Consider the following 27,122-nt stretch of genomic DNA (forward strand, 5'->3'; position numbering starts at 1 on the left):
GAGAACGGTATCGGAGGTCGAATCTTGTGGTATTTGGCATAGATAAACGAGCAACTGAGACAGCCTGGGCTGTGATATCGTGCAATCAAGCATTGAACAAAGTATTTAGCTCAAATTATTTCACACCAGAAAAGCCTTTATTCCTTCGCCCGTGAAGCAATTTGCAGAAGCTGTAGTCGGGGCTACGTTGCAGCTGCCGTTGGTGACGAAAGCGCGGCCGGAGATTTTGTGCTGGAGGGTGTACCAACGTCTACCACAGCGGCAAAGCCCGGAACAGGGAGGCTTCCTTGTGCTTTGGCGAAGTTCAAGAAGATGTCCTGAAGTGTGTTCTCGCCGACGAGGGCGTGTTCGAGGGGGAACTTTTTCTGGAGATGCGCCACCTTGGTGAACAGCTCACTCCATGGAATACGCTCCATTAGGTGGTAGCTAAGCAGGTTCTGGACGGAGAGAAAACACCCGTTGATGATGTACCACAAGTTGGCACCACGCGCAATAAGAGAAAGAAAAAGGGCTCCACTGTCTGTAAGCCCATCCTCCTAAAGTACTCTATTCCTCCTAACCGCAATGTAGGAGTATGTTACAAGTATTGTACGGCATCCCATACGGTTGGCCCAGCTACTATGCTCGAAGTTAAAGAAAAAAAAAGACAGGTCATTCGACAGGAATGTGACCAAGTCCTTGCTGCTGAAAATGCTGTTGAGAACATTCCAGAAAATCTTATAGTCCCTTACATCCAATTAGTTCAAAGTAGCCAGAACTTTATTTATTGTTATTGTAAATTTCAGAATGTTAATTAGTGGCAGAACGGGGCCATATGAGATGTCAAAATGCCGCATTTTCTGCTTCATGTCTTTATTTTGCTATTCTGCGTGTCTGTCTCACACACATAGAATAGCACTGTCCTCAAACACAAACGTATATGTAGATAAGCACATCTGATAAAACCGTATTGATTCCAATTTAAATATTGATGAATAAAACCATAGCCTCTATTGCTACCAGGGACACCAAACATTAGAATCCGAATTTATACATGCTAGATAAGCACACCTGTTTTGCGGGAAAGACACAATAAAATTGAGGAACACGCATGTTATAAAAGAAACTGAACATTACAATCTAATATATGCATGTCATTTGGGCATACCCCTTCGGAGTGACATTTTAAACAGAAACCGGGGTACCTAGTTGTTTCCATGGATCATGAACATCACCGTCCGAACGCATTCATGCCGCATAAACATATTTACTCCCATTGAAAGACTCAAGAATAGAATAGCGGTATCTCGTTGCTACCCGCGACAACAAAGATTGCCGTCTGGACGCGCACATGCTATATTGTTTTCGAGTTTAAGACATAAGAATTTAACTTCAGTGCTCATGCTTACAAGGGACGCTGTACATCACCATCCGAACACATACATGCCATATAAGCATGTCTACTCTAAATGAAATATACAATAAAAAAAGAGATATGTGCCAATTATTTGTCGATGCTAAGGAAATCAAGGTCGACGTCGACGGATGGTAATATAATTGGATGAATAAATGTTTAGCGCGCGTCTGTGTTGTGTTTCAGTTTCGTGCTTATTATTGACCTAATTCTTATCTTAATCGTATCGTATTTCACTCGCGATGAAGATGGCGTCCATGGGGCCTCCTTGACCATGCTGTAACGCAGGATACGCTCCTTGTATTATTCAGAAATCTCAGCAGCCACGCATCTGTGCAGGAATGATGCGTATCACGCATTTGGGTGAGTTGCACCTCGCGAGCTTCGCCCGCCTTGCTCGCGTGGCTGGCGCGTGTTGAACGCACGTCGGCACTCTCAATGGCCCATTGAACGCGGACAACCTCGGGGTACTGGCGTTGCCTCTCTTAGGCGTCGACAGTGCTCCTCATACATGTCGGCATGCTGCAGTTGCACAATCCTTCAGGGTCGTATTATAGTTTGGCACATTAAGCGTACCAGGCAGAGGCTGGACATTCGGACACATCACGCAGGCGAAGCCATAATTGCGGAAAATTTGCTCCCAGTATAGTTCGGTGCGTTGATACTGCCCGACGGCAGTGCGACGCTCAGCTGCTGCAGCAAAGCATGCGCACGAGTACGTGGTGAGCGAGCGCTTTTCCTTCTGGGGGAGGTGCAAACTCAGTTCACACTTTTCGTTCCACACGAATTGTAGGCCCGCATGGCGCCAGCCAGCCCATGCTAATGCCTTGATGCACTGGGCCTTTACGATTAGCAGTCCCTGACAGTCCTGGCTTGCTTGGAACAGCTGTCAGCTGCTGTGGCGCATTCGAGTTTACTCGTAGAGCTTCGAAAACTCCGCCCACTAGTCTCAGAGTTGGCGGAAACGCGTTTTATTTTTTCCAACCCCGGCCGGAAGTTCTGACTGCACTGTTGGAGCCAGCGTATCGCAGCTTCAGCATATTTTTGCTCGGACAGACGCAAAGAGCTAGCAGGTGAAGGCGGAAAATGATGCGTGCGGCATCCGCTGCGATGTTTTGAAAGGTGCCATTTGCCTCTGCCTACTTGAGCCTTCCAGACAGGAAATATTGCGCACTCAGCTATCACGTCTCGTGGATTGGTGCTTTGTGTGCTATCATTTGAGCTTTTCATGAGCCGTGTATTTCTGCAGCTACAGTCTCTGTTTTTTATTCATAACACAAGCACTGAGATTAGGCGCACACACTTGTCTTTTTTCGCGAAATCTGCCTTGCTCATTTGTATATTCTGATTAGAACAAGGCCGCGCGGTTGGTCACATCATCCTATTCCCGTTACGTAAGCCGTTTAATCACTAAAAGCAAACCTTCTTCTAGCTACGCTTGTCAAGTCAGGCGACATACTCGACTATCGTTTTTTTACTGACTTTGCTATAGCAACACGACGTTCGCCCAATCGCACATTTTTCAAGCCCCTAATACTTAAACCCGTCTCGATCATACGCACAAGCTATCGCCCATTTTTGCCCGCACGAAGTACCGAAATTCATCTTTACCATTCTGTATAAGCGAATGGAACTCCTTGCCGTCCAAGATCGCCGAGATATCAGATCCTTCAGTATTTCACTCAGCGCTCCTGGGTTATTCACAAATGAAATACTTTGTTCACCCGCATCTGCCTGTCTTCATTTTAGATACAGTCTTTCTACGCTATACGTATGCAGTGTTCTTTCCAGTGTATTTATTATCAATGTTTTAATGGCTATTTAACAAAATGTTCTAGACTCATATTCAATGCATTTGGTTGATACTTAAGCTATGCTAATCTGAACACCTTGGTTCAAATCCACTTGCTTTTTGTTCTTGTTTTGTCGTTAGTATTCTTGTCGATGGTTTGTATTGTCCATAAATGATATTTAAGTGCTCACCTGAAATCCCCCCCCCCCACGTAATGCCCACTAGGGTCTTTAGAACCTAAACCAAAGACAAGTCTGCAGCTCCACCCTTGATACCATGACCAAGAACGCCTCGGAAAATGTGCCTATGAGATGCCAAATGTGCATTGCAGCGAATAGTGACCTATTCGAGCACGCATTATAATCAAAGGGCGCCTCGTAGATTGAAGGTCACAGGAAAATTATTGCGGGCGTAAGGCCACCTCCCCAGCCAACCCCATTACACTCCGTCGGCCGGCTGCCAGGCCTTGACAATCTCAAGTATCAAAAAATAAAGCTATGTTCTCGTTATCTTTGGTGTCCTTAGTCTCTTTATCGCTTCGGCACCGCTCACCCAGCAGCACGAATTTGCGCCGTCATGCGATAAATGTCCCATGGCCAGATACCTACACCATAGAGAAACAAATTCTACAAAAGGGGACACTGGCAAAAACTGGCAACAAGAAATACGTCACGCTAGTGTTAACGCCAACCGTTTGCTGCCGCGAGCATCGAAAAGAATGTGAAATGAGTTGATCAGAAGATGTTTCACTTTTTTTATTCTTTCCCGGCAAAAGTAAGAATATCTGCGTGTAAATTAAATTAAACTTTGCGGCTTACTTCCGTTGCCTAGCTACAGGCGAATCGATGGTTGACGAGCCAGATGCATACGTCGTTCGTCAGATACACCACCGAAGCGAGCGAGACCGGCTGCGAATCTGAGCGTTGGCATGTTCGGTGACCAGTCTGCCTCTTTTTCAATTTTTGGATTGAGCCTGGTGCCTTACTTCTACTTTAATTAGCTGTGTCCTAAGTAACTTCGCCCTAATTAACACGAAAAGTCATGTGCTCGAGTGCCCTAATTAACACTATTTTAATTTACTGTGCCTAAACTTTGCCTTAACATCAAAGGTCGTGGGTTTGCCTCTCACGAAAGATTGAGGTTTTGAGTGTTTTAACTCTATCCTAATGAACTGTGCCTTAAGTAACTTCGCATTATTAAACAGCGAATATCATGGGTTGGAGTGCCTTAATTATTTGCATCTTAATTTTGCTGTGCCTTACGTTTGCCCTAATTAATACTAAAGGTCGTGGGTTCGACTTCCAGCAAAGGTAGAGGGCTCGAGTGCCTGAACTGAACCCTAATTTGTCTTAAGTTCCCTTATTAGGCCCAAACGGTCATGGGTTCAAGACCCACCAATGTTCAGCGGTTTCTAACGTTAACGCCAAAGGTCTTGTGTTCGACTCCTACCAAACCTCGAAGTTTCCTATCCGTTTCGTACCATTGTCTACGCTGGATTTTCAACCTCGTGATACATTTAATGCATTGGCATTAAATTTTAAATTTTATGCAGAACCTTCTGTGTCGGTTGTCTAAGGATGCGTAAGCATTGTGCCATTTGCTCATCTCCACGCAGGCCGGTGTCTTTATCAATGCGAAACTTGATCCTATTAGTTTACCGACAGCGCTGCTTCGGATTCTGATTCTGAACTGATTCGGATGGCGGTGCAAGGTGAATTGATAACGCCAGCAAAGTACTGCAGGTGATGCAGCTAGTTGCGCTGGTGACGCTGCGATCATATAAGCCGGTGTCGCTCTTTAGTGCCTTATCTATAGAGGTGTATCTAGTGCGTGCTTCAATGCACACGTCACGTCCCAGCCATCTAGTTGACTAGAAGTGTGGTCTAGAGCGAGCGCCATTGCGTAGTTGAAGCGCTGGCAATGGGCACGAAGTGTCGCCACGTCCTGAGTGTATAAAATGAGCTCGCTTCTCCCGCGTCTCACTTCCTCTTGTGATTTCATCGGTGAGGGTTTATACCATCAGCACACTCTGATCATACGTCACGCCAATGCGACTGTAATGCTCTCGAATTTCATACGCAAGCAGTCTTAAGCGTTTCTGCTGAATTTCTTAAGCTTAGTGCTGATGTGTGTTTGATAAACCAGAGTTATGATTAGGTAAGTAGCTGTTACTTAATGCCACTTTAAATGCTTCAACGTCTATGCTTAGCGATCTATTAGACAAACTGAGGGAGTTGTCTTGAATTTATTAAGTCGTATTTTCAAAATAGACGTCAATACGTACAGATAAATAATTTCAGGTCCCAAGAGAGCTTTTAACTTTCTGGAGTACCTCAAGGCAGCATTCTAGGTCCTTTGCTTTTTAATCTATATGTTAACGATATTGTAAATATTCATTTCAATGTTAAATTTTTAATTTACGGAGACGACACCAGTATATTTCTAACATCACTTTCTTATACCGAGCTTATCACAACATCAAATGAAGTGCTCCTGAAACTTAGTACATGGTCTAAGCAAAACTGTTTATGTGTCAACCCAACCAAAACTAAAGCTATAATTTTTCGTCCAAAGGGAAGCACCTCCCCTTTACTACATGGCATAGCCAATAATAATGCTCGGATTGAATTTGTAGAACGCATCAAAATTCTAGGCGTGTATTTTTCTTCATCACTGCTATGGAATGACCATATAAACTTTGTAACGCAAAAACTGAGTCAGATAACAGGTATAATAAGCCGTAACCGTTACCTTCTTCCTACATCAGGTAAAGTACTATTATACAACGCCTTATTCGCCTCTCATCTCAATTATGGTCACCTCGTATGGGGCACTACAACTGATACGAATTTAAACAAATTATTTTTGTTACAGAAAAGGATAGTACGCGTCCTAGCAAATGTTCCGTATGATTCACACACCGAGCATTTATTTGACAAGTTTAAAATTATCACAGCTCATGACATCTATAGGCGTCGACTTTTGCAGAAGTTTTATTACATGAACAGGAAAAACGATCTATCCCTTGTTAAATTATCATGCTTAGAAGAACGTGTCCCCTCACGTGTCACAAGAAACAGAGAACCCTGGACTGTGCAACATTTTAGGACTAATTACAGCTCACAAATGCTAAAAAACAACTTACCAAGGCTTTTGAATGCTTACAACAAATCTGGCATTGATATATATGCCCTTACCCCATCAGAATTTTCTCGACTAATTCAGTGTGACTAATATTAATGTTTATATGGCCAGCTATTTCAGAAGTGCAGATTAGATGAGTTTTACAGCTTTTTGTTCACATTTATATTACATATATGTGTGCATATATGTTTTTTTTGTCTGTCATATGTGAAACGTTTTGTAGCTTCTTTACGCACAACTACTCACTTTTTATGCATTCTTGCAAAACTATATATATATATATATATATATATATATATATATATATATATATACATATATATATATTGTTGTTAAGAACACGCGGCAGCTCCGCGCTGCCCATATCATGTGGTCATAGGGGGCAGGGTGTTTTTTCAAGCTGCACTTGCAGCTTTTCTTCCCTGTCTCCTCCAATCTATTGGAAATAAAGATATATTCATATTCATATTCATAGATGTGAGGAAAACTTATTACCTCCCCCGGCCCCCTCCCCCAATGTGAGCCGAAACTTTAATTAAGGCAGGCCTGGAACACGAGTCCAACAATTACAAAAACAATTTGGAAATAACCCCGACAAAATATAAACAGGCACAACACAGTACAACAGGGGGCATGCTATCGTGGCTGATTCGAGAGCCTCCGGAAACCCAAGGACCATGACGACAGATTTGGTCGGCACAGCCTGCACCAGCACAGTAGAGGCCGCTGCAGGAGCCTGGGCGATAAAGACACTGCAGGGAGAAGGCATGACTGCCTACATCCTCACAGGATCCCAGGCGGCATGCCCGCTCTTCCTTCACAGTAGGATCTATAGCACCGTCCTTAACATCTTCGGCAATTGACTAATGCAAGCACATCACATTGTATGGCGTCCGGGCATCTTGGCGTCTCTGGCAACACAAGGGCTCATGCTCGCGAAACTTCAATCCTAAGAAGAAAAGACATCTCAATTGAAAACAACAATCATGAGCAAGCAATAATACTTGCGTGCGATGTCTTAGAACATCAACGTCGTTCACGCCAAGAACTTACCACTCAAAAGCCGCAATAACAGTGGAGAAGGTTTGGCTATACAGAAAAATCCAGACAAACACCCACACATATCTGGAGTGGTGGCACGTCGCCTGGTTAACCAGATGTGCCTATCAATGCCCCTGGTGTGGGGCAAGGCCGTCATTGTCCCATGTGGCATGGGAGTACAAATCAGCGCCAATACATTCAAATTCACACTAATTAGCACAAAATATTTTGGGGAGCGTTCGACAGCCGGCATTCTCGCTCGGACGGACTTGGAGATTCAAGTGAGCCTCCTCGACCAGGCACGACGCGTGGTGGTGGCCGCTGGAGACCTGCATTGATACGCACCCTACGGGCCTTTAAACGCTATTTTTCACGAATAAAGGTTTATCTCCCTCTCTCTCGCCTGTTTTCCTGTCTAGGAACAAAAACCTCTATTGTCCCATTTTTCCATCGTTAATATAACATACTATGTCTACACCTTGAATCTGATAGCACATAATCCAAAAATAAAGGCTCGAAGAGCGGCAACATACACAGCGCTTTAGGGGCGCAGCCTGCTAATGTGTCGTGTTGCTCTCCTTGAGGAACTCTTCTGTCGGTTTCCATTACAGGTAGCATAGGAGAAACTTAAAGGATCTTTTTCGTTATTGTAGAGAGGCACATCACTAATGGTACAAACCTAGCTACAAACGTTTTGGTCAAAGACGTTCTTTGGAGACTAGCATCGACCGGGTGGCACATACACAGCACTCCAAGTTGACGTCAGAGGGTTTCTTCGAAGAGCGGTACCTCCACAATCGCGCGTCCGTAGTGACTCATGGGGCAATGAAAGAGGTTCGTTTATGAGCGGTACATATGCTGCCACTTACTCAGTGACGCAATTTGGCCTGCTTTTGGCATTCAAACATTGTTACCATACCACAGCAAACCGATGCGCTACGCATTCCACCATTAACTGCCCAGTGACCCTGGTAGACGGGAGAACGGTTAGATAGAAACATAGACATATTTAGGTGCATGAACCTGAATATAGACAGATTGATACATAGCCCCCAAAAGTACATGAGGTACCCCCAGAATGCTAACGCTAAATTATAACCTGTCTACCTTCTGGGTGTCCTTGAGTTGAATGCCGGGAAACAGTTTGTGCACAGCTTTCTTGAGCTTGACTTCGTCAACAGCGACGGTGGGTTCGAGAAAGAACTCCACTCGGTAGCCCTGACCGAACTTCTCCCGCAGGTGTTGCAGCGTGCCCAGGCACATCATTTGGCCGTTGACCATGATGGTGAGTCGGTCGCAAGAAAACTCGCATTCCTCCATGCTGCATGTTGTGGACATATGTGTGGAGCATTGTATTAGAAGATACGTGGATTTTACAATTAAAAGGCGATTTAGCTCAATGTTATCTGCGTCTTTCCCATTCAATTTAACGCAGAACGCGGAACTGATCTCTCGAGCAAACCACTTCACCAAGAGGAATAACGTGTTGCATTTCAGAGAGAAAGTTTTATTTTGGTAACTATAGAAGGCAGAGCACATATATATATATATATATATATATATATATATATATATATATATATATATATATATATATATATATATATATATATATATATATATATATATATATATATACCAACTGCAAAAAGACAACAGAAATTTCTGTTGTACGACAGAAGTTCCTGACATTTCCGTAGATGCGACAGACATTTCTGACGTTGTGACAGAAATTCTCATGTCGCAACAGAAACGTCCTGTCGCGACAACAAAAGTTTATGAAGTCGCAGCAACAACTTTCTACCGCAACAGAAATTCTGACGTCTCAATAGGAACTCTCTGTTGGGACTACACATTTTCTGTCGTGGCGTTAGAAATGTGCCACTTTCTGTCCCAGCGACCTAAGTTTTGACGTCGACACAGATGCGCTTTCTGTCACGACGCTTCGAAATCGTATTTCAGTTTCACATTGTTGGTATACACTGTAGTTTTCTCTTGTGCTGTATTCAAGCATGTTTCTCAGTAGCCGGCAATGCTGATAACACCGACAGCCACAATAAAGTCGACGTGGCCAATTGTTATAATTGCGCCGTGACGTCGAGGCACCAGGAACGCCCTACCGGCCTCCTCAAAATCGGCCGCTGATCAAAATTATACCATCTGCGGGAATGGCTGCGTATCCGTTTTGTTTTATTTCGTAAGATGTGGCCACAGGCCCGTGGACTTACACGTGGCGTTACACTGACACATTAGTTAATCTGCCAGAAATACTGCGTAAGCTTTTGCAAAGTGAAAAAGAAGTTGTTGGTCGTTCCACAAAGTTGCGTGAAAAGCTGTCTCGCTCGGTTCTTATTATTCTGGTACAGTGCTACCGTGAGAAGTACGTATGCTGTTATAATGAACACTTATCCGCGAATATTTATGTAGCTAGTTTACATTGAGCACACGAAAAGTGTAAAGAGCGAGAGACAACTGTCGAAATTAGCAGTAACAACCCTAACAGTGTCGCCGGTCACCATTGTCTATTTCTGAATTTCTTATTTATTATGGACATCGCACAGCAAAATCGATGTTCTAGCGCTCCACGATGCACCTGTCGAGGGAAACAACACTTTTGCTCTTCTAGAGGTGCGGCAGTTGACGTGATGGAGTGAAAGCCAATCTTGGCTCTTAAAATGCAAATGTAAACGTTAACGCAGACAGAGATTCTTATTGTTGACATAGCGTAAATGTACACAGAGACATGTTCGACGTGGTACAGTGGTAAGGAGCTGGGCTCCGGATCATGACGTGAGAAGTTTGTATCCGCGGTGGAGAACTTAAATTTTTATTTTTCTGTACTAACAAATTTACATACCCTTAAGGAGGTCCTTGTCAACTTGTAATTAAGTATTGACCAAGAACTACAGAACTTTCGACTACTGGACGTCACGCTCCCACGCCCCAAAATCCGGCAGTCTGAAATTTTCTGTTGGGTTTTTCACACGCGCGCACGCACGCGCACACACACACACACACACGCAGACAACACACACACACACACACACACACACACACACACACACACACACACACACACACACACACACACACACACACACACACACACACACACACACACGATCGCACAAACGTACACACACACACACACACACAAACACACACACACACGCACACACACATATTCACTTGTTTACGAGAAATCGAGGAAAATTGGCAACTTTCGAAGTAGCAGGAGCTCGAAGTTTAAAAATCCCAAACTCTGGACCTCGCAAAATGGATGTGTGACTTTCGTAAACTGCATCTGTTCGAGCATCTCAGGTGAACAAACAGGATATAATAACGTGGAGCTTCTTCATCATCATCACCATGTTTTATGTCCACTGCAGGACGAAGGCTTCTCCCGGCGATCTTCATTTACCCCTGTCCAGCACCAACCAAATGCAACTAGCACCCGCGAATCTCATGTTTTCGTCGCCTCGCCTAGTCTGGTGCCGTCCTGGACTGCCCTTACATTTTCTCGTTACCAATTCTGTAACCCTAAGTTGCGCATTACATGACCTGCCCTGCTCCATTTTTTTTTCTCCTAATGTCAATTCGAATATCGAATATTTTATTTCTTGTTTCACCATTCGGGCTTTTCCAGGTATACTTCTTATTCCAACGCTTCCTGCAGAATATGGTCATTATTCGCAGCTTATTAAATTCCCCGAACTCTGCCAGCATCTCTGAGTGTTCCTAGAACACACGCCGTAGTTGCGAACTGCTTGTTCACCATCTTGCCTTTTCCCCACTCTTGCACTGAAGTCGCCCATTACTATAGCGTACTGAATTTTCAGTTTTTGCATAGCTAATTCAACATCTATATAAAACTGTTCTTTTTCTTCATAATTGTGGCTGGAAGCCTAGGTTTGTACTACCTTTCCTCCATACATCCTATTCAGCTCTATTACGACTACTGCTAGCCTCTCATCATAGCTCTAGATTCGTAATGTTGCCCGCTATGTCCTTATGGATTATAAATCCTACTTCGAACTGTTTTTTATCTGGTAGTCTTCTATAGTAGAGGACATGGCCATTTGTCAGCACAGTATAAGCTTCACCAGTTCTTCTATCCTCCCTAAGGCCAATGATATCCCAAACAAAGCCCAATAGTTCCTCAAAGAGACCTGCTTGCCTAGCTTCACTCGAGAGGGTTCGGGTGTTAAACGTTGCAAGGGTCAGTTTCTGCTGGCGGCCTGTCCGGGTCCAGATATTCTTAGCACCCTGCGCTAAGTTACAGGTTTGACCAGGCGTTTGGTCAGGCGCTGTGCAGCTGCTGAGGACTGAGGATCATTAGGTAATCAAATAAGTCATTCGGGAGGGAGTGGGCGAACACTGAACCAGGAAGGCCAACTCTTGTTCAGGTGAGGGAGTGTCGTGTCGAAGCTTAGTGGGTCTTCCTAATTTAGTTGCTCATGGGTTAGAATAGCCCCACTTGCTCTGGGCGTTCTTGCCGGCGCCAGGCTCCACTCCTGGCCTGGAGATGTAGCGTATTGGGTAGGTAAATTCAAGTCTCCCACCTTGAGGAAAAAAAAAAATCCACGCAGAGGTGTGAACTTCTGACTATGGGAAGCGAGTATCTAAGCTAGCTCAATTCGATAAACGTGCAGGCTGTCAGGCCACCTTATCTCGCAGAATCCCCACCCAGACTTTCCTACGTGCCTGAAATCATCCTTGAATTATCAGCGGAATACATTTTTTGGGGGGTGGGGAGGGGTGGTTCTGACTTGAAAATCAGCACAAGACATGTCAGTATAGTTACTGTAAGCCCACCTCGTATGTTTGAAATGCCTTAAAACATGTTCGTGGTATACGGGTTTTCCTGATGGCGGCACGTGACATTACATAGTATTTCTCAATGGTTTTAATATCGCGCTTTCGGGGTGTCCCGTACGCATGCGGCAATAAACGTGGGTAGATGCATGATATATTTCCGGCGAATTTCAACAGTACTTAAAATTGCTGTTCAATTTTAGGTGCATGTTATAGAACCCCCACGTGGCCCGAATTTCCGCATTTCCCGACTACTGCGTGCATCACAATCAGATCGTGGTTTTGGCACGGAAGACCCCATAATTTAGTTTTTTCCTCCCTCATGCTGCTAGAACAACTACGAGTTGGTTCAAACTTGTGCGACCGGGTAATGAAAAAAAAAATCCCCCACGATTAAGATTCTCCATATTGTGAAACTGGGGTGTAGCTCTATGCGTGTTTTCCCTTCGAGGCATATTGGCTGGCGCGGGCAATCTGTATCGTGCTGCACGCTGCGAACGGAGCGAAGTTGCCCGCGACGGCCTTGCTATTTCAGAGATCGGGAGAGGCAGCGCGTGGGTGACGCGTTTGTGCCATTCACAACAGCCGCCGCAGACAGACTTCCACTCATGCCGCGCTTTGTTTCGATATATGGTATCGGTGGCGTCATTGGTGAACAGAAGGTGCGCACTACTCTGGCGCCACCTCGTTCCCATCATCTCCGCAGAGCCCGTCTAGCAGAGCACCACAGTATTTTTTCTCATGCTTTCGCCATTCCCTCCTCCTCCGCTTTCTGCCTCAGGGTTCCGCTGCAGCCTTTTCCTGGCGCTCTATTTGCAAGAACCTTCTTGCATCCACCGCTGCGATGCTCGTTCGGGCTGTTCTCATTCGCTGTGCTCGTCCGCTAGGTTACGAGGGACGCCGAAGCTCGCCGCAGGAACGGGCGCCTACGAACGGCGCTCAAAAATTTTGATTGTGGAACTGCTTCAAATTGCGGCCGCCCATTATTACCGTTGGTTTTCCTAACACAACACGTGTTAAGACCTTACAGTCGCAATGTCACCTCAATGTTGGTGAAAAAGACTGACACACACTCGCCATTTGCAATATATTCTGACGCAGGATCCTCAGTGCTTAAACCTACGTACCAGATTATAATGACTTGTTTTTCGGAGCAGCGAATTCTCCCGCTTCAGTTCGCCTCTCAAAGTTCCGCTTCTCTGGATTGAGTTCAACTTGGCTGCACTTTCAATGGAAACCTTTTTTTTGGGAGCTCTCCCCCGGACTTTCGTGACCGTAGCTGCTTCGTGCTGTAATCTTGCCGAATAGCTTGTAGTTGAGAAAAAATTATGCAGATTTTACACACTGTGGGAATCGATGTAAGCGAACCTTTCTGTGCTCTTTGCTTTGACTGCCGATAACTTAGCTGCGATGTGGACAGTGAATATATAATTTCTTGAACGTTTAGTCCCATACGTCAGAAGTAAGTTGATGCTCAACGTTACCCTGCGTGCACTCCTGCTGTTTCTCGGCGTAAAACATAGAAGACATGGAGGCGCGTGTCGTTTTGAGGTGTTGGGCGCCATATCTCGTAATCGCTGAGAAGTTTTGAGCATTATCATTGCCTCGCAGGAAACATCGAAACGTTGCAGAAGTGTTAAATTTAAGATTGCTTATGAGGCTGCACGTGCCAAAACTCCAATCTAATGATGAGGGAAGTCATAGTGACGGACTCCGATTTTATTTTGATGCTCTCGAGTTCTTTAACTTGATCCCATATCTAACTGCACGAGTGATTTTGTGCTGGACAAAATCATGCTGGACATGAGCGGGTACAGTTTTTGGTGGCAGTGCCAGCTATTTGCGTTCTATCTGATTTAGCGCAGGTAACATAACTGACAACAAGGACCAGAATCTGTTTGCAAGTAGTCTTTTGGCCTTACAAAAAAAGAATTCTGGTTCCTAAGAAAAGAGCTTTCCACCTTTGGTTTTATTCGGTGCTCGTATAAACCATTTTTTTTTCACTTTTCTTCATTTTATGCTTTGTTTTGCTTCGGTTTTAAGGCATGTACTTATTCTACGTGATATGACTATTCTTGCATCCCGCTGGTCTCTGCTGCGCATGTGCATGTTCATGTATTCGTGTCGTTTTCGAAGAAACGTTTTCAAATGTCTGCGATCCGCTCTTCTTCGTGATTGTCCATTACCCGCCTGCTGCTTGTCCAACACGAACTTTCACCAACTCACCCAAGTCTCGTCACTAGCGCAGGTAGCATGTATCTAAGCCCAAGGTCACATTTGACGTGGTGCTTCAAGTGGAAAGGATTGCTTGAACAAATTTGCTGGCCATTTCGTGGCTTATCTCAATTTTCTCCCCAAAGTAATCGGCATTTATCTTGCATACTTTTCCCTTTTTTTTCAAGGCACGGGTCTAGTACATCCAGGTTACGAAATGCGTGAGCGTATTTGCGTGACATAGTTTTCCTGACAATATAGTAAGCAAGCGTCGTGCTTCACAGTGCAATCGCCACGAAACCTTTCACTGTGTAAAAGCCCTATCGTTACAGAGAGCGCGACGGAAGACAGTACGCTTCCGGCCCGCTTTCTTGCCTTGCGAGCGCGAGATTGAGGTCCTGTCATCGGCTCTCCGTCGCACGCTTTCACGCTCACATGCAGCAAACGGCGCGCCGACGGCGATGCCATCATCCTTGGACTTTATACGGAACACTACGACGACGACGACGACGGCACATATGCGCCTTGGGACTCCATAAAATTGCTGTCACAACAAAAACATCCTAGAAATTCGACGATGAAAGAGCCGTCACGGTAGCCTAATTGGTAGAGCATTGGTCACGTCATGTGGAGAATGTGGAATCGTATCTTACAAGAGGCATTTTGTATTTTACCCTCCTTTAATTAATTTACCGCTGCAGTATTTGTACATTTGCAACAGCCCTTCGCGGTAAAATATTTTTCAATGAATAGAACATATTGCTAGGCACACCTGAACGGAGAGAGTCAGAGAAATATAAAGGAAACAATGCCACTCGTGTTTTTAATAATGATTACAAGCTTTTTCTCATGAACTCGCAGAAACTCAGTGTTGTAAAGAGCATGTGGTTCTTCGTAGCTCTTGATTACCTATCGTAATGGTGCAAAATATGGCGGCACAGTATTTGAAGAACATTTTTGGTCCATCTAAGGCATCGTATGTGCATTAGGTAGCAGGCTACAATATTAAACACAGAGGCTTGATCCCAGCTTGATCTGTCGCATGTAAATTTGTCAAAGCGACATTCATCTGCTTCAGAAAGTCCACAAATTATGTAATTATCAGTGTTGCCGCTCACATATAGGAAAGGCTTTTTTTTTAATTAACGAAGCAAGCTGGGCGAGTCCGTTATCTAACGTCTCTCGTCCGGTTTGCGTTGCCCCCCGCTAAGGCTGTGTTAAATGTTCTCCTGTTTTCTGAATGTCGATCAGATATCTACAGCAGAACATTGGGATTGCTGCCGGAAAAACTAGACAAGAAGGGCTAGAAAATAAGCGTCGGTTACCTCTATGATCATGCTTGGACTTGATTCTGGACTGGCTCCGTTTCGTTGTGACTAACAATTTGAGTCTGCCGTTTCTGCTCGCTCGCTTCCTTGTCTGACGACTTCTACTGCGTGTTGAGAGCACTCACTTGTGCGACGTAAGTATGAAGGTCGTCCGCGAGCATTTCTTCATCTCTGCGACGGCTCGGAAGATCTTGTTCCGCGATACGACGTCCACCCCCGCATACGGCTCGTCCAGAAACACGAACGGCTGCACTCCCAGCAGAGCGGCAGCGATGGTCAACTTTCGGCGGTTGCCTCCACTGGCAGGGGGAGAGGGAGAGAGGAATGCGGTCACTCACGTCAGCAAAGCAACGTTTGCGGATGTTGCTGATTACGAGAGGGGCGTTAAATAGTGTGGAACCTATCGCGGCAGCACTTAAACAAATGAAAAACGCAGCCCCCCCCCCCCCCCCGAAAAAAAAACAACAGAGAGACTGAGCTGACGACGGGACACTGTTATGGGTCGTCATACCAGCTCATTTTTATGTCCAGACGGGATGCCTATCCACCGCAGCCTAGGGAAGAGGTAGGCGTGGCCTTAACTAAGCTTGGTCTCAGTGAAATAAGTACGCCCTACGTAGCAGTCATGTAAAACTGCATGTACTAAATCACAGCCAGAAATAGTAAAGTTTGGTGAATAACACTAAAGCACTCTACGGCCGCTTCACTACTATGGTCTCTTGAGTGACCGAATTTTCGTTTTACAAATCAATTGATAGACAATAGCGCTACTTGGCAATCACGCATTATCGAATTTATTAAAAGAGGCAATTCCAAAACAAATGAAAGCGTCAGTAACAACGAATGGCACCGAAAAAGTTGTTTCATCTGAACAGAAAGCTTTTACAAAGATTTGTTTACTGTTTTCCAACCAACATGCTCAAACAATTGCCTGTTTTCTTTTACCACCCTAGCCCAACAATTCCAAACGCCATCAACAAGGACAGAAGAAAAATGTTCAGCATTGTTTCTGATCACGGAGAGTGAATTGTGTAAAACACTTGAATTATATAATATTAGGTGGTTTGCTGAAGTATGCACGACGGAAATCTCGCTCGAGCATACCGAAAACGCTGCTATGAGCTTTGTGTTACAGTGTCCTTAAATATGAACCTTTGAGTATCGAAATCAGCGTAACAAAAGAAACCGACCCTTCCATACCGTGAAGATGGTCGAAGAGCGAAGCTGTGTTATTCACACCGAGTGTTACACCTTATAAGTAAAATTTGGCAAGCTGTCTATAGACCAGAACACGCTAGTCTCGCACCCAGACTAACCGAACGCATACTCTCGCACCCGGGTTGCCCGGTCGACCGGCGCCGTTTTGTACTGGGCTGCCAAAGTGTGTTCACCGGCGACCAGTAGACATGGCAAGCGCCAGCTCTAGGGCTCCAAAGTGCGGAAATGTGCCCGTTCACACGGATCCAAAGTACAAGAAGTCATCTTGGCATCATTGCGTCGTGTTTGGATGCCAAAACAACCAGCGGAAAAGGAGCAGGTTGCTTAGCGCTGTTTGCGAAGAGCACAACACAAGTAGGGAATCGTGCTGGTGCGGTGTTTTCAGCCTGCACCGATTTCCATCCGCAACGAAGAATGCCAAGCTGCGCCACCGGTGGATAGCTGCAGTGAATAGGAAGAACTACCAACCCAGTGAAAATGCACGAGTGAGTATTCGATCTGTGTATATTTTGGTGTCACGTTCAACTTTGCGCCCTACAAACGTAATATGTGTAACACGCAGGTTTCCTCCGAGCACTTTCTGGGCAACAAGCGTACAGAGCAGAATCCCGCGCCGGTGCTTCGCCTTGGCTATAACAAAAAGGCAAGCCTTATCGTGTTTTCATTCAGGCAGAGCTCCCGACGGTTAAACGGAACAGTTGAGTTTGCGGTTAGCGATACTTGCAGCTGGTGCACGGAATGACCATTAAGCGTGAACGACAAGTTGTAGGCCTTGCTGGTGAGCGTTATTGCTAATGAAAGTAAACCGAAGTCTGCTCGTCACGTAGCATGCGTCCACAAAAACGTAAACGACGACTACTCGTCACCGAAGGTGTTCTTGCAGCGCACCTACCTTTACGAGCTGGTGTTGCAGGTGTCATTCGTAACGAATTCATTTGAGCCTCCTGAGCTCTAAAGTGCGTGCGGGCTGTTATGCGGGGCAAAGCGCAAAATATTTCCGTTCATATGGCGAGCAAAATAACGTGCCTAATTATTCTTGTATTTTGTAACAAAAGTTTGATCGTTCTCACTAGTTTTTTTTTGCTGTTTTTTTTCTAAGGGAGCGCCAACAATCCGATGGCCTCGCACAATCGAAACAGGTCTGGTACCAGGTAGCTGCAGTTGGTGGGGCTAATTTCTAGGAATGCAGGTGCGGTTGTTGTCTAGTACCAAAGGGGTCCTGATGATGCAGCTTTAAGTAGGGATGGTAATTTTACGTGCCCTATCATGGTTTGTGCAACTGTACAACACCTTCATCTGTCACGCTCGCCCTGTTATACGGGCTTTGACTGCACATGTAGTTGAACATTATAACTACTGTAGTTCATTTGCCAATGAGTGCAGGTTTAGCATCATATACTGCTTGTTCGAGTGCTGTAGGCTTTGTTCTGAATGTTGTACTCTTAAGTGGTTGCACGATACAATTGGCCTGGTGTATTTTCTATTTCATTTTGAGAGGACTTTATATCTTCGCAACAGTGATGGCATGGGAAAGAACTACAGTCCTTCTTACTATAACATCTATTTTGTTTTCAATGTGCAGGTGGTGAAGGGCAGGCGTCTGCAAACCAGGCAGTCAAACGACCTCGCCAGTTGGTTGCCAAACGCGGCCAACCCAGTAGAGACCATGACAAACAAGACCAAACTGAAAGTGCAGATGACAGTGTTCTGCGTGTTTTAATAATATATGGCACCAACACAGTGCTGTAAATTCCTTCACAGGTTACGTGCCAAAAAGCTCACACGTGTTCTAGCATATAGCGCGCGGTTTGTGCAAACGTAATAGCGTACCTACCCGATGTATTCGCTTCTGCAGTCTGCGCATCACTCAGTGTGGCCATTGCGGACTTGCATGAGGTCTTGAAGTTTGATTGAATCCAGACAGCGAAAATGACAGGTTAGAAAAAACGCGAAACACGCCTTCCGCCCAGCTAAAAAGCCCAAGTTTCGCTTTCGCGCCGGGTCGCATCTCCCGGCGTGGCAGCCCAGGCCTGCTACTTCGCGGCGCTTGGGATAGATGGCGCGACCGGTGCTCATCAATATGGCGGCGCCCTTTGAATTCACGGTGTTCTGGTGTATAGGGTAAATCTTTTGTTTCACCGTTATATCATGTTATTTTGCATTGAGTGTGCTTCGCGTGGTGATCACGCTATAGAAGCGATTTTTTTTGTGGCTCTACGAATGGTTTTTATTCTTGCAATCGTGGGTTGACCCGGCATTGCACTATCTTCGGAATTTTAGCGAAGTCTGACAACGATGGCACAGGGTCCGCATAATCAGCTTCAATCTAAAATAACACGCTCAGCTTCTGTAATTCAAAGTAACCTTCAATGCAACATACAAACACAGAAACCCGATGTATTTCTTGCGTTGAAAGCTACGTTGATATATTGCGTTGAACGCTACGATGAAGACTCAATTTGTATTTTGACTATGTCAACATGCTCTATTGAGTTCATCTATGCGTAGATAGCTGTGCTCGTTATTCTATTAGTATTGTCACGTGGTAGTGACGGTAAAGAGAGAACACAGTAGCAGTACTGTGAAAGACAAAGCTAGCTTTTATTGGGCGAACCTGTGCCCACAAAACAGGCTACACTTAAAGCACAACGATAGCGGCGAACACAGTCGGCGATCGTCGAAAATCTGATCAGCGGGTCAAGCGCGTCGGCTTTTATAGAGCACTCGTCGAATGTTCCAGACTAATCGTTCGGACCCGCATGCCTTCCACAAAGTTCTACACCATTCGCGTTACGCGATGAAATCAGATAACACAAGCTTCGGCGACAACAGACAGCCGGGTAGAAGCATCGATAACTTTCCAGAAACATCGGATACATTCAGGCGCATCCCTCGCTGTGCGATTACAGTTGTTAAGCGGCGAAACGTGGTCGCCCGATAAAGATAAGTACACGTGTCAATACCCCCCTCTTAAAAAGCATCGACCCGATGCTACATACAAGCGAAATAAAAACACCCGTAGCAAAGAAAACAACAACAAAAAATAAGGAATTTCGTCAGCGTCCGTAAAAGGGTTTAAGGCGCACCACGTGGACCACTTCAGATCGTGCGCGGCGCCGCTGTGAATGCGAAATGCCGTCTGGCACGACCTCATAGTCCAGAGCGCCAATACGTCGGATGACCTTGTAGGGTCCGAAATAGCGTCGGAGTAGTTTCTCACTGAGTCCTCGTCGGCGTATCGGTGTCCAAACCGAAACACGGTCGCCGGGCTGGTACTCAACAAAGCGTCGTCGGAGGTTGTAGTGTCGGCTGTCGGTGCTCTGTTGGTTCTTGATCCGTAGGCGGGCGAGCTGTCGGGCTTCTTTGGCGCGCTGGAGATAGCTAGCGACGTCAACATTCTCTTCGTCAGTGACGTGGGGCAGCATGGCGTCGAGCGTCGTCGTCGGGTTCCTGCCGTAAACCAGCTTAAACGGCGTGATCTGTGTTGTTTCTTGCACCGCCGTGTTGTAAGCGAATGTTACGTACGGCAGGATGGCATCCCACGTCTTGTGTTCGACGTCGACGTACATCGCTAGCATGTCGGCGAGGGTCTTATTCAGCCGCTCCGTAAGACCATTCGTCTGCGGGTGGTAGGCCGTGGTCCTCCTGTGCCTTGTCTGACTGTATTTCAGAATGGATTGGGTGAGCTCCGCTGTAAAGGCCGTTCCTCTGTCGGTGATGAGGACTTCTGGGGCGCCATGTCGAAGCAGGATGTTTTCGACAAAGAATTTCGCCACTTCGGCTGCGCTACCTTTCGGCAGTGCTTTAGTTTCAGCGAAGCAGGTGAGGTAGTCTGTCGCCACGACGATCCACTTATTTCCGGTTGTTGCCGTCGGAAAGGGTCCCAGCAAGTCCATCCCGATCTGCTGGAATGGTCGGCAAGGAGGCTCGATTGGCTGTAGTAATCCGGCTGGCCTTGTCGGCGGTGTCTTGCGTCGCTGACAGTCTCGGCATGTTCTGACATAACGGGCGACGTCGGCGGTCAGGCGCGGCCAATAATACTTTTCTTGTATCCTCGATAGTGCCCGGGAAAAACCGAGGTGTCCAGCGGTCGGATCGTCATGTAGGGCGTGCAATACTTCTGGACGAAGTCCTGACGGGACAACAAGAAGGTAGTTTGCACGGACTGGTGAAAAGTTCTTCTTCACGAGTAGATTGTTTCGAAGCGTGAAGGAAGATAATCCGCGCCTAAATGCCCTGGGGACAACGTCGGTGTGCCCTTCCAAATATTCCACCAGGCCTTTTAGCTCCGGGTCTGCCCGTTGCTGTTCAGAGAAGTCTTCCGCGCTTATCATGCCAAGGAAGGCGTCGTCATCTTCGTCATCTTGCGGCGGCGGGTCAATGGGGGCGCGTGATAGACAATCGGCATCGGAGTGTTTTCGTCCGGACTTGTAGGTTACAGTGATGTCGTATTCTTGTAGTCTGAGGCTCCACCGCGCCAGTCGTCCTGAAGGATCCTTTATACTCGCTAGCCAACACAACGCGTGATGGTCACTGACGACTTTGAATGGCCTGCCATAAAGATAAGGGCGAAATTTAGCTGTAGCCCAAACGATGGCGAGGCATTCCTTTTCGGTCGTAGAATAGTTGCTTTCCGCTTTTGACAGCGACTGGCTAGCGTAAGAGATCACCTCTTCGACTCCGTTTTTCCTTTGGACTAGAACGGCACCGAGGCCTAGGCTACTGGCCTCAGTATGGATTTCTGTATCGGCGTACTCGTCGAAGTGCGCAAGTACCGGCGGCGACTGCATGCGTCGTTTGAGTTCTTCAAATGCGTCGGCCTGCGGCGTTTCCCACTTGAACTCAACATCACATTTAGTTAGACGTGTCAACGGCTCGGCGATGCGTGAAAAGTCCATGACAAAGCGCCTGTAGTAGGCACACATGCCAAGGAATCTACGCACTGCCTTCTTGTCGGTGGGCTGCGGGAACTTTGCGATGGCAGCTGTTTTCTGGGGGTCGGGGCGTACTCCGGATTTACTGATGACGTGGCCTAGGAACAGAAGCTCGTCGTAAGCGAAGCGGCATTTTTCTGGCTTCAGAGTGAGCCCTGACGACTTGATGGCCTCTAGTACTGTGGCAAGCCGCCTAAGGTGGTCGTCGAAATTTCCGGCGAATACAACGACGTCATCCAAGTAAACGAGACAGGTCTGCCATTTCAATCCCGCTAAAACGGTGTCCATCACGCGCTGGAACGTTGCAGGCGCCGAGCACAGTCCAAATGGCATAACCTTGAACTCGTAGAGGCCGTCTGGGGTGATGAAGGCGGTCTTTTCGCGATCTCTTTCGTCGACTTCTATTTGCCAATAGCCAGACTTGAGGTCCATCGAGGAGAAGTACTTAGCGTTGCAGAGCCGATCCAATGCGTCGTCTATCCGTGGAAGGGGGTATACGTCCTTCTTCGTGATCTTGTTCAGACGACGATAATCGACGCAGAAACGTAGGGTTCCGTCCTTTTTCTTCACCAGCACAACAGGGGATGCCCACGGGCTTTTCGACGGCTGGATGATGTCGTCGCGCAGCATTTCGTCGACTTGTTCTCTTATAGCTTCGCGTTCTCGCGGTGAAACTCGGTAAGGGCTCTGGCAGAGTGGTCGAGCGTACTCCTCGGTGATTATGCGATGCTTGGCGACTGGTGTTTGTCGAATCCTCGATGTCGTCGAAAAGCAGCCTTTGTATCGTCGGAGCAGACTTCTGAGCTGCTGTTGCTTAATCACTGGGAGACTTGGATTAATGTCGTAGTCTGGTTCGGGAACCATGGTCGTCGGGCTACATGCGGCGGAATCCGAGAGGACAAGCGCATTACTGGTTTCCACAATTTCTTCGATGTACGCGATCGTCGTGCCCTTGTTGATGTGCTTGAACTCCTGGCTGAAGTTTGTCAGCAACACTTCAGTTTTCCCTCCATGCAGTCGAGCGATCCCTCTTGCGACGCAAATTTCACGGTCTAGCAGTAGACGTTGGTCACCCTCGATGACGCCTTCTACGTCGGCAGGCGTTGTGGTGCCTGCGGAAATGACAATGCTGGAGCGAGGCGGGATGCCAACTTGACTTTCGAGCACACTTAAGGCACGGTGACTACTAGAGCTATCCGGTGGTATCGCTCGATCTTCCGACAGCGTTATGGACTTCGACTTCAGGTCAATGATTGCGCCGTGTTGGTTCAGGAAGTCCATGCCGAGAATGACGTCTCGCGAACACTGTTGCAGGATAACGAAGGTGGCAGGGTAAGTACGGTCATGAACGGTAATTCTTGCCGTGCAGATTCCAGTCGGCGTAATGAGGTGTCCTCCAGCGGTCCGAATTTGGGGACCCTCCCATGCAGTCTTAACCTTCTTTAACTGGGCGGCGATGTGTCCACTCATTACAGAGTAATCGGCCCCTGTGTCGACTAAGGCAGTGACTGCGTGGCCGTCTAGAAGTACGTCGAGGTCGGTGGTTCTTTGTCTGGCGTTGCAGTTGGGTCTTGGCGTCGGATCACGGCTGCGTCGTGTTGAACTGAAGCTGGAACGTTGCGTCGTCAAGTCGTCTTTCGTCGGTGTAGTGTTGGCTTCGCGACTTCTTCGGGACGGCGGCGTGTCGTCATTAGGCCGTCGAGATGATTTCTTCGTCATGTTCGTCGACGGCGGAGGATCTTCGTCAGTTCGACGAACAGCAACCGCACCTCCATCGGTTGCTGCTTTTAGTTTTCCGGATATGGGCTCGCAGAGCGGCCCCGCGCTGGGCCGGTGTATGGTCGGCGCTGCGGCGACAGGTAGCTGCCTGGTGACGGTGAACGGGACGGTCGTCGAGGGCTCCATTGAGTAGCGGCGAGGTAGTCGGCGATGTCACGTGGGCGCTCTCCAAGCTTTCTCTCAGTCCTCTCAGTCCCATGTCGCGGTATGGGCATCGGCGGTAGACGTGACCCGCTTCCCCGCAGTGGTAGCAGAGTGGGCGGTGGTCAGGAGCGCGCCAAACGTCGGTCTTCCTCGGGTAGCTCCGCTGGGCGACGGGTGGGCGCGCTGTCGGCGGCGGCGGTGGTGGTCGACGGAATTGCGGCGTTACAGGGCCCTGGCGCGGTCGCTGAGGTGGGCCTTGACGGCGTACGACGGCGGCGTAGGTCATCGCTTCAGGTTGGGGTTGCGGTAATTGAGGTTGCACCTCTGGAACTCCAAGCGACCTCTGAACCTCATCTTTGACGATGTCAGCGATCGAGGTCACTTGAGGCTGCGACGACGGGAAGATCTTCTGAAGCTCCTCTCGTACGACTGCCCTGATAGCCTCGCGCAGGTCTTCGGAGGCCAGTGATTGAACGCCGGCATAGTTTGTAGCGTTGGTGCGGCGGTCGAATTGCCGGTTTCGCATCTCGAGTGTCTTCTCGATGCTAGTGGCCTCGCGAAGAAACTCGTCGACAGTCTTCGGCGGGTTTCGTACCATACCGGCGAAAAGTTCCTCCTTAACACCACGCATTAGTAGCCGGACTTTCTTTTCCTCGGACATTTCCGGGTCGGCGTGGCGGAATAGGCGGCTCATTTCTTCTGTAAAAATCGCCGTGGTCTCGTTGGGCAGCTGCACTCGGGTTTCCAGTAGTGCTTGGGCTCGTTCTCGGCGAACGACGCTTGTGAATGTCTTCAGGAAGGCGCTTCGGAAAAGGTCCCAGGTCGGTAACGTGGCTTCTCTGTTCTCGAACCACGTCCTGGCAGCGTCTTCCAATGCGAAGAAGACATGTCGCAGTTTGTCGTCGCTGTTCCAGCTGTTATATGCAGCGACCCTCTCGTACGTCTCGAGCCAGGTTTCCGGGTCCTCGAATGTTGAACCGCGGAACGTGGGGGGCTCCCTGGGCTGCTGCAGCACGACTGGGGATGCTGGGGCTGCCATTGGGGAGGACTTGGTGGCAATCTTCCTGCTCGTCTCAGGTAGGAGTCCGTGCTCTGGGGGCAGTCCTTGCAGCCGGCGGCTAGCTCGCTGGTCTTGGTTGGCTGGTGGCTGGTCTTGGTCGACGTTGGTTTTGTCCTCGGGCTTCGGACTTGGATCGCGGCTTTGCGGGGGCGTTCGGTACATGAACGCACAAGCACCTCCACCAGATGTCACGTGGTAGTGACGGTAAAGAGAGAACACAGTAGCAGTACTGTGAAAGACAAAGCTAGCTTTTATTGGGCGAACCTGTGCCCACAAAACAGGCTACACTTAAAGCACAACGATAGCGGCGAACACAGTCGGCGATCGTCGAAAATCTGATCAGCGGGTCAAGCGCGTCGGCTTTTATAGAGCACTCGTCGAATGTTCCAGACTAATCGTTCAGACCCGCGTGCCTTCCACAAAGTTCTATACCATTCGCGTTACGCGATGAAATCAGATAACACAAGCTTCGGCGACAACAGACAGCCGGGTAGAAGCATCGATAACTTTCCAGAAACATCGGATACATTCAGGCGCATCCCTCGCTGTGCGATTACAGTTGTTAAGCGGCGAAACGTGGTCGCCCGATAAAGATAAGTACACGTGTCAGTATTATACCACTTTCCGCGTATTTTGAGCTGGGATGTGGCGGTCACTTTTCAGTTAACAGCGGGTAGTCCCACGTGGTACGGTGATTTGTCCGTCCATTTATTTTAAAGCAGACAGGAAAGTATTGAGTACTAATTAGGAGCGTGCGAAAATGTGAAATTTTCTCTATCCTAATTGAAAAGATGAATTACAATAAATTTTCCATTTTTACTCCACTCGAGGATTCACTGTTCGAAATTGTCAAATGACTTTCTGTTCTGATAGAACGAAAGCGAGAGGGAAATGCCGAGCTTCTGCGAATGATTCGTGTATATGGGAGAGCCAGTTGCAGCACACACGACTAGTTTTGGACATTGCTATTCAAAATTCCTGGACATAAAGACGCAGCAAATGCAGATAAAACTCACAGATTGTACAGTTTCTGCTCAGCCGACTCGAGCCAGTAAACACAGTTACATTTCCTTTATATGGACTACGAATTTGTTTTATCACTTTCAGTTCATCTCTTAATGCTATGTGCGATTTTGTAGCAATATGTTTTGTTTCTTCAGCGTCTTGTTGCGTTATGTTATTGCGTTTTATCCCCGTTAATGTCATGTTTCGCCATGTATGTACAATCTTGTGAAGTACGAGGTCCAAGCCCCGGTTATCAGGCCCGTGACCACCACTGCACCGGGTTTCCGACTCTTCTATCGTGATGTCGCTGTTCTCCTTCTGTGTGCTGCTAGAACGAGTTCCCACACTGCCTCTTCTTCGAATGTTGCCCTGGCCTCTGGTGAAACACGGCTGCACCCTGACACCCTACGTGCACAGTTCCTCGTTTTGCAGGTGCACTCGATGAGGCGTGGTGTCTGCGCGGACGAGCAGTCTGTGTCCCTTAGTGTTCGCGCAAAGGCTGCCGCATGAAATACACATAACTCGCTCAAAGCAGGAGGGAGGGGCAGATGGTTAAGATAGCCTTGCCAGAAAGTAAGCGCCCCCCAGTTAGTCCAGCAGGCCTTGTAGTAAGTAGCAGTAAGGGTCCAGCTGCGCTGAGGCATCGCTGGCACCCAGGACTCGCTCTTCGACGCACACAAGGACTCGACAACTAAGTGCCGAAGGAAAGTATCGCTGTAGGAAAAAGGGCTTTAGTCGCGGTCACTCAGCCCTAGTCGTAGCGGCCCCAATAAAATCGGATAGCGTGACGCCTTGTCGTTGGTACTTCAACTGTCGGCTTTGATGCTGCCTCTGCGTGGCGCTTGCTGCCTGATACGAAACCTGCTTGATCGCATTTGCTTTACCCGAGAGAAATGCGTGGACCTTTTGCTGCAAAATCTTACCCCTGTGGAGATTTTCGCTATAGAATCTTCCATCTTTTGCGCCTCAAAATGTGTCTTTGCATAAATATGAATGAAGACGACGTGCTTTGCTTCGTCAGTCACCTATACTTCCGTCAAACGGCATCACAGTGGGCGACAAAGAGCGTTCAGTAGCGAAGTGTAAGTGTTCTTAAGTCTCCAGTGGTTGGCCTGTGTCAATGTGGCGCACAATAGATAAGGTGTGCTCCTTCGCAGTGCGTCTTCGGCCCTCAGCCAGTGACACGGTTGACAACGAGGGGAAGAGTACGTGCCACATGGGCACGCTCTGCGTGCGTTCCGGCCAGCCGTGAACA

The 27,122-nt window shown here is 47.4% G+C and overlaps 1 protein-coding gene across 5 annotated transcripts in view; it reads right to left on the reverse strand.

Annotated features, from left to right (window-relative positions):
* Positions 1-124: 124 nt before the first annotated feature.
* The window catches only part of LOC135907182 (phospholipid-transporting ATPase ABCA3-like), a 326,965-nt gene continuing 299,967 nt past the window's right edge, over positions 125-27,122 (reverse strand). For 4 of the 5 annotated variants that reach the window (XM_065438856.1, XM_065438854.1, XM_065438853.1 and 1 more), the window contains 3 exons: positions 15,853-16,026; positions 8,478-8,691; positions 125-437 (listed from right to left, as the gene is read on the reverse strand). In XM_065438856.1, the coding sequence (XP_065294928.1) occupies positions 183-437; positions 8,478-8,691; positions 15,853-16,026 (643 nt within the window). In that variant the 3' untranslated portion in view covers positions 125-182. The remainder of the gene's footprint in view (positions 438-8,477; positions 8,692-15,852; positions 16,027-27,122) is intronic. The other variant, XR_010565924.1, reaches the window with a different exon arrangement.

Source organism: Dermacentor albipictus, chromosome 9, assembly GCF_038994185.2.
Source record: "Dermacentor albipictus isolate Rhodes 1998 colony chromosome 9, USDA_Dalb.pri_finalv2, whole genome shotgun sequence".
Classification (NCBI taxonomy): Eukaryota; Metazoa; Arthropoda; class Arachnida; order Ixodida; family Ixodidae; genus Dermacentor; species Dermacentor albipictus.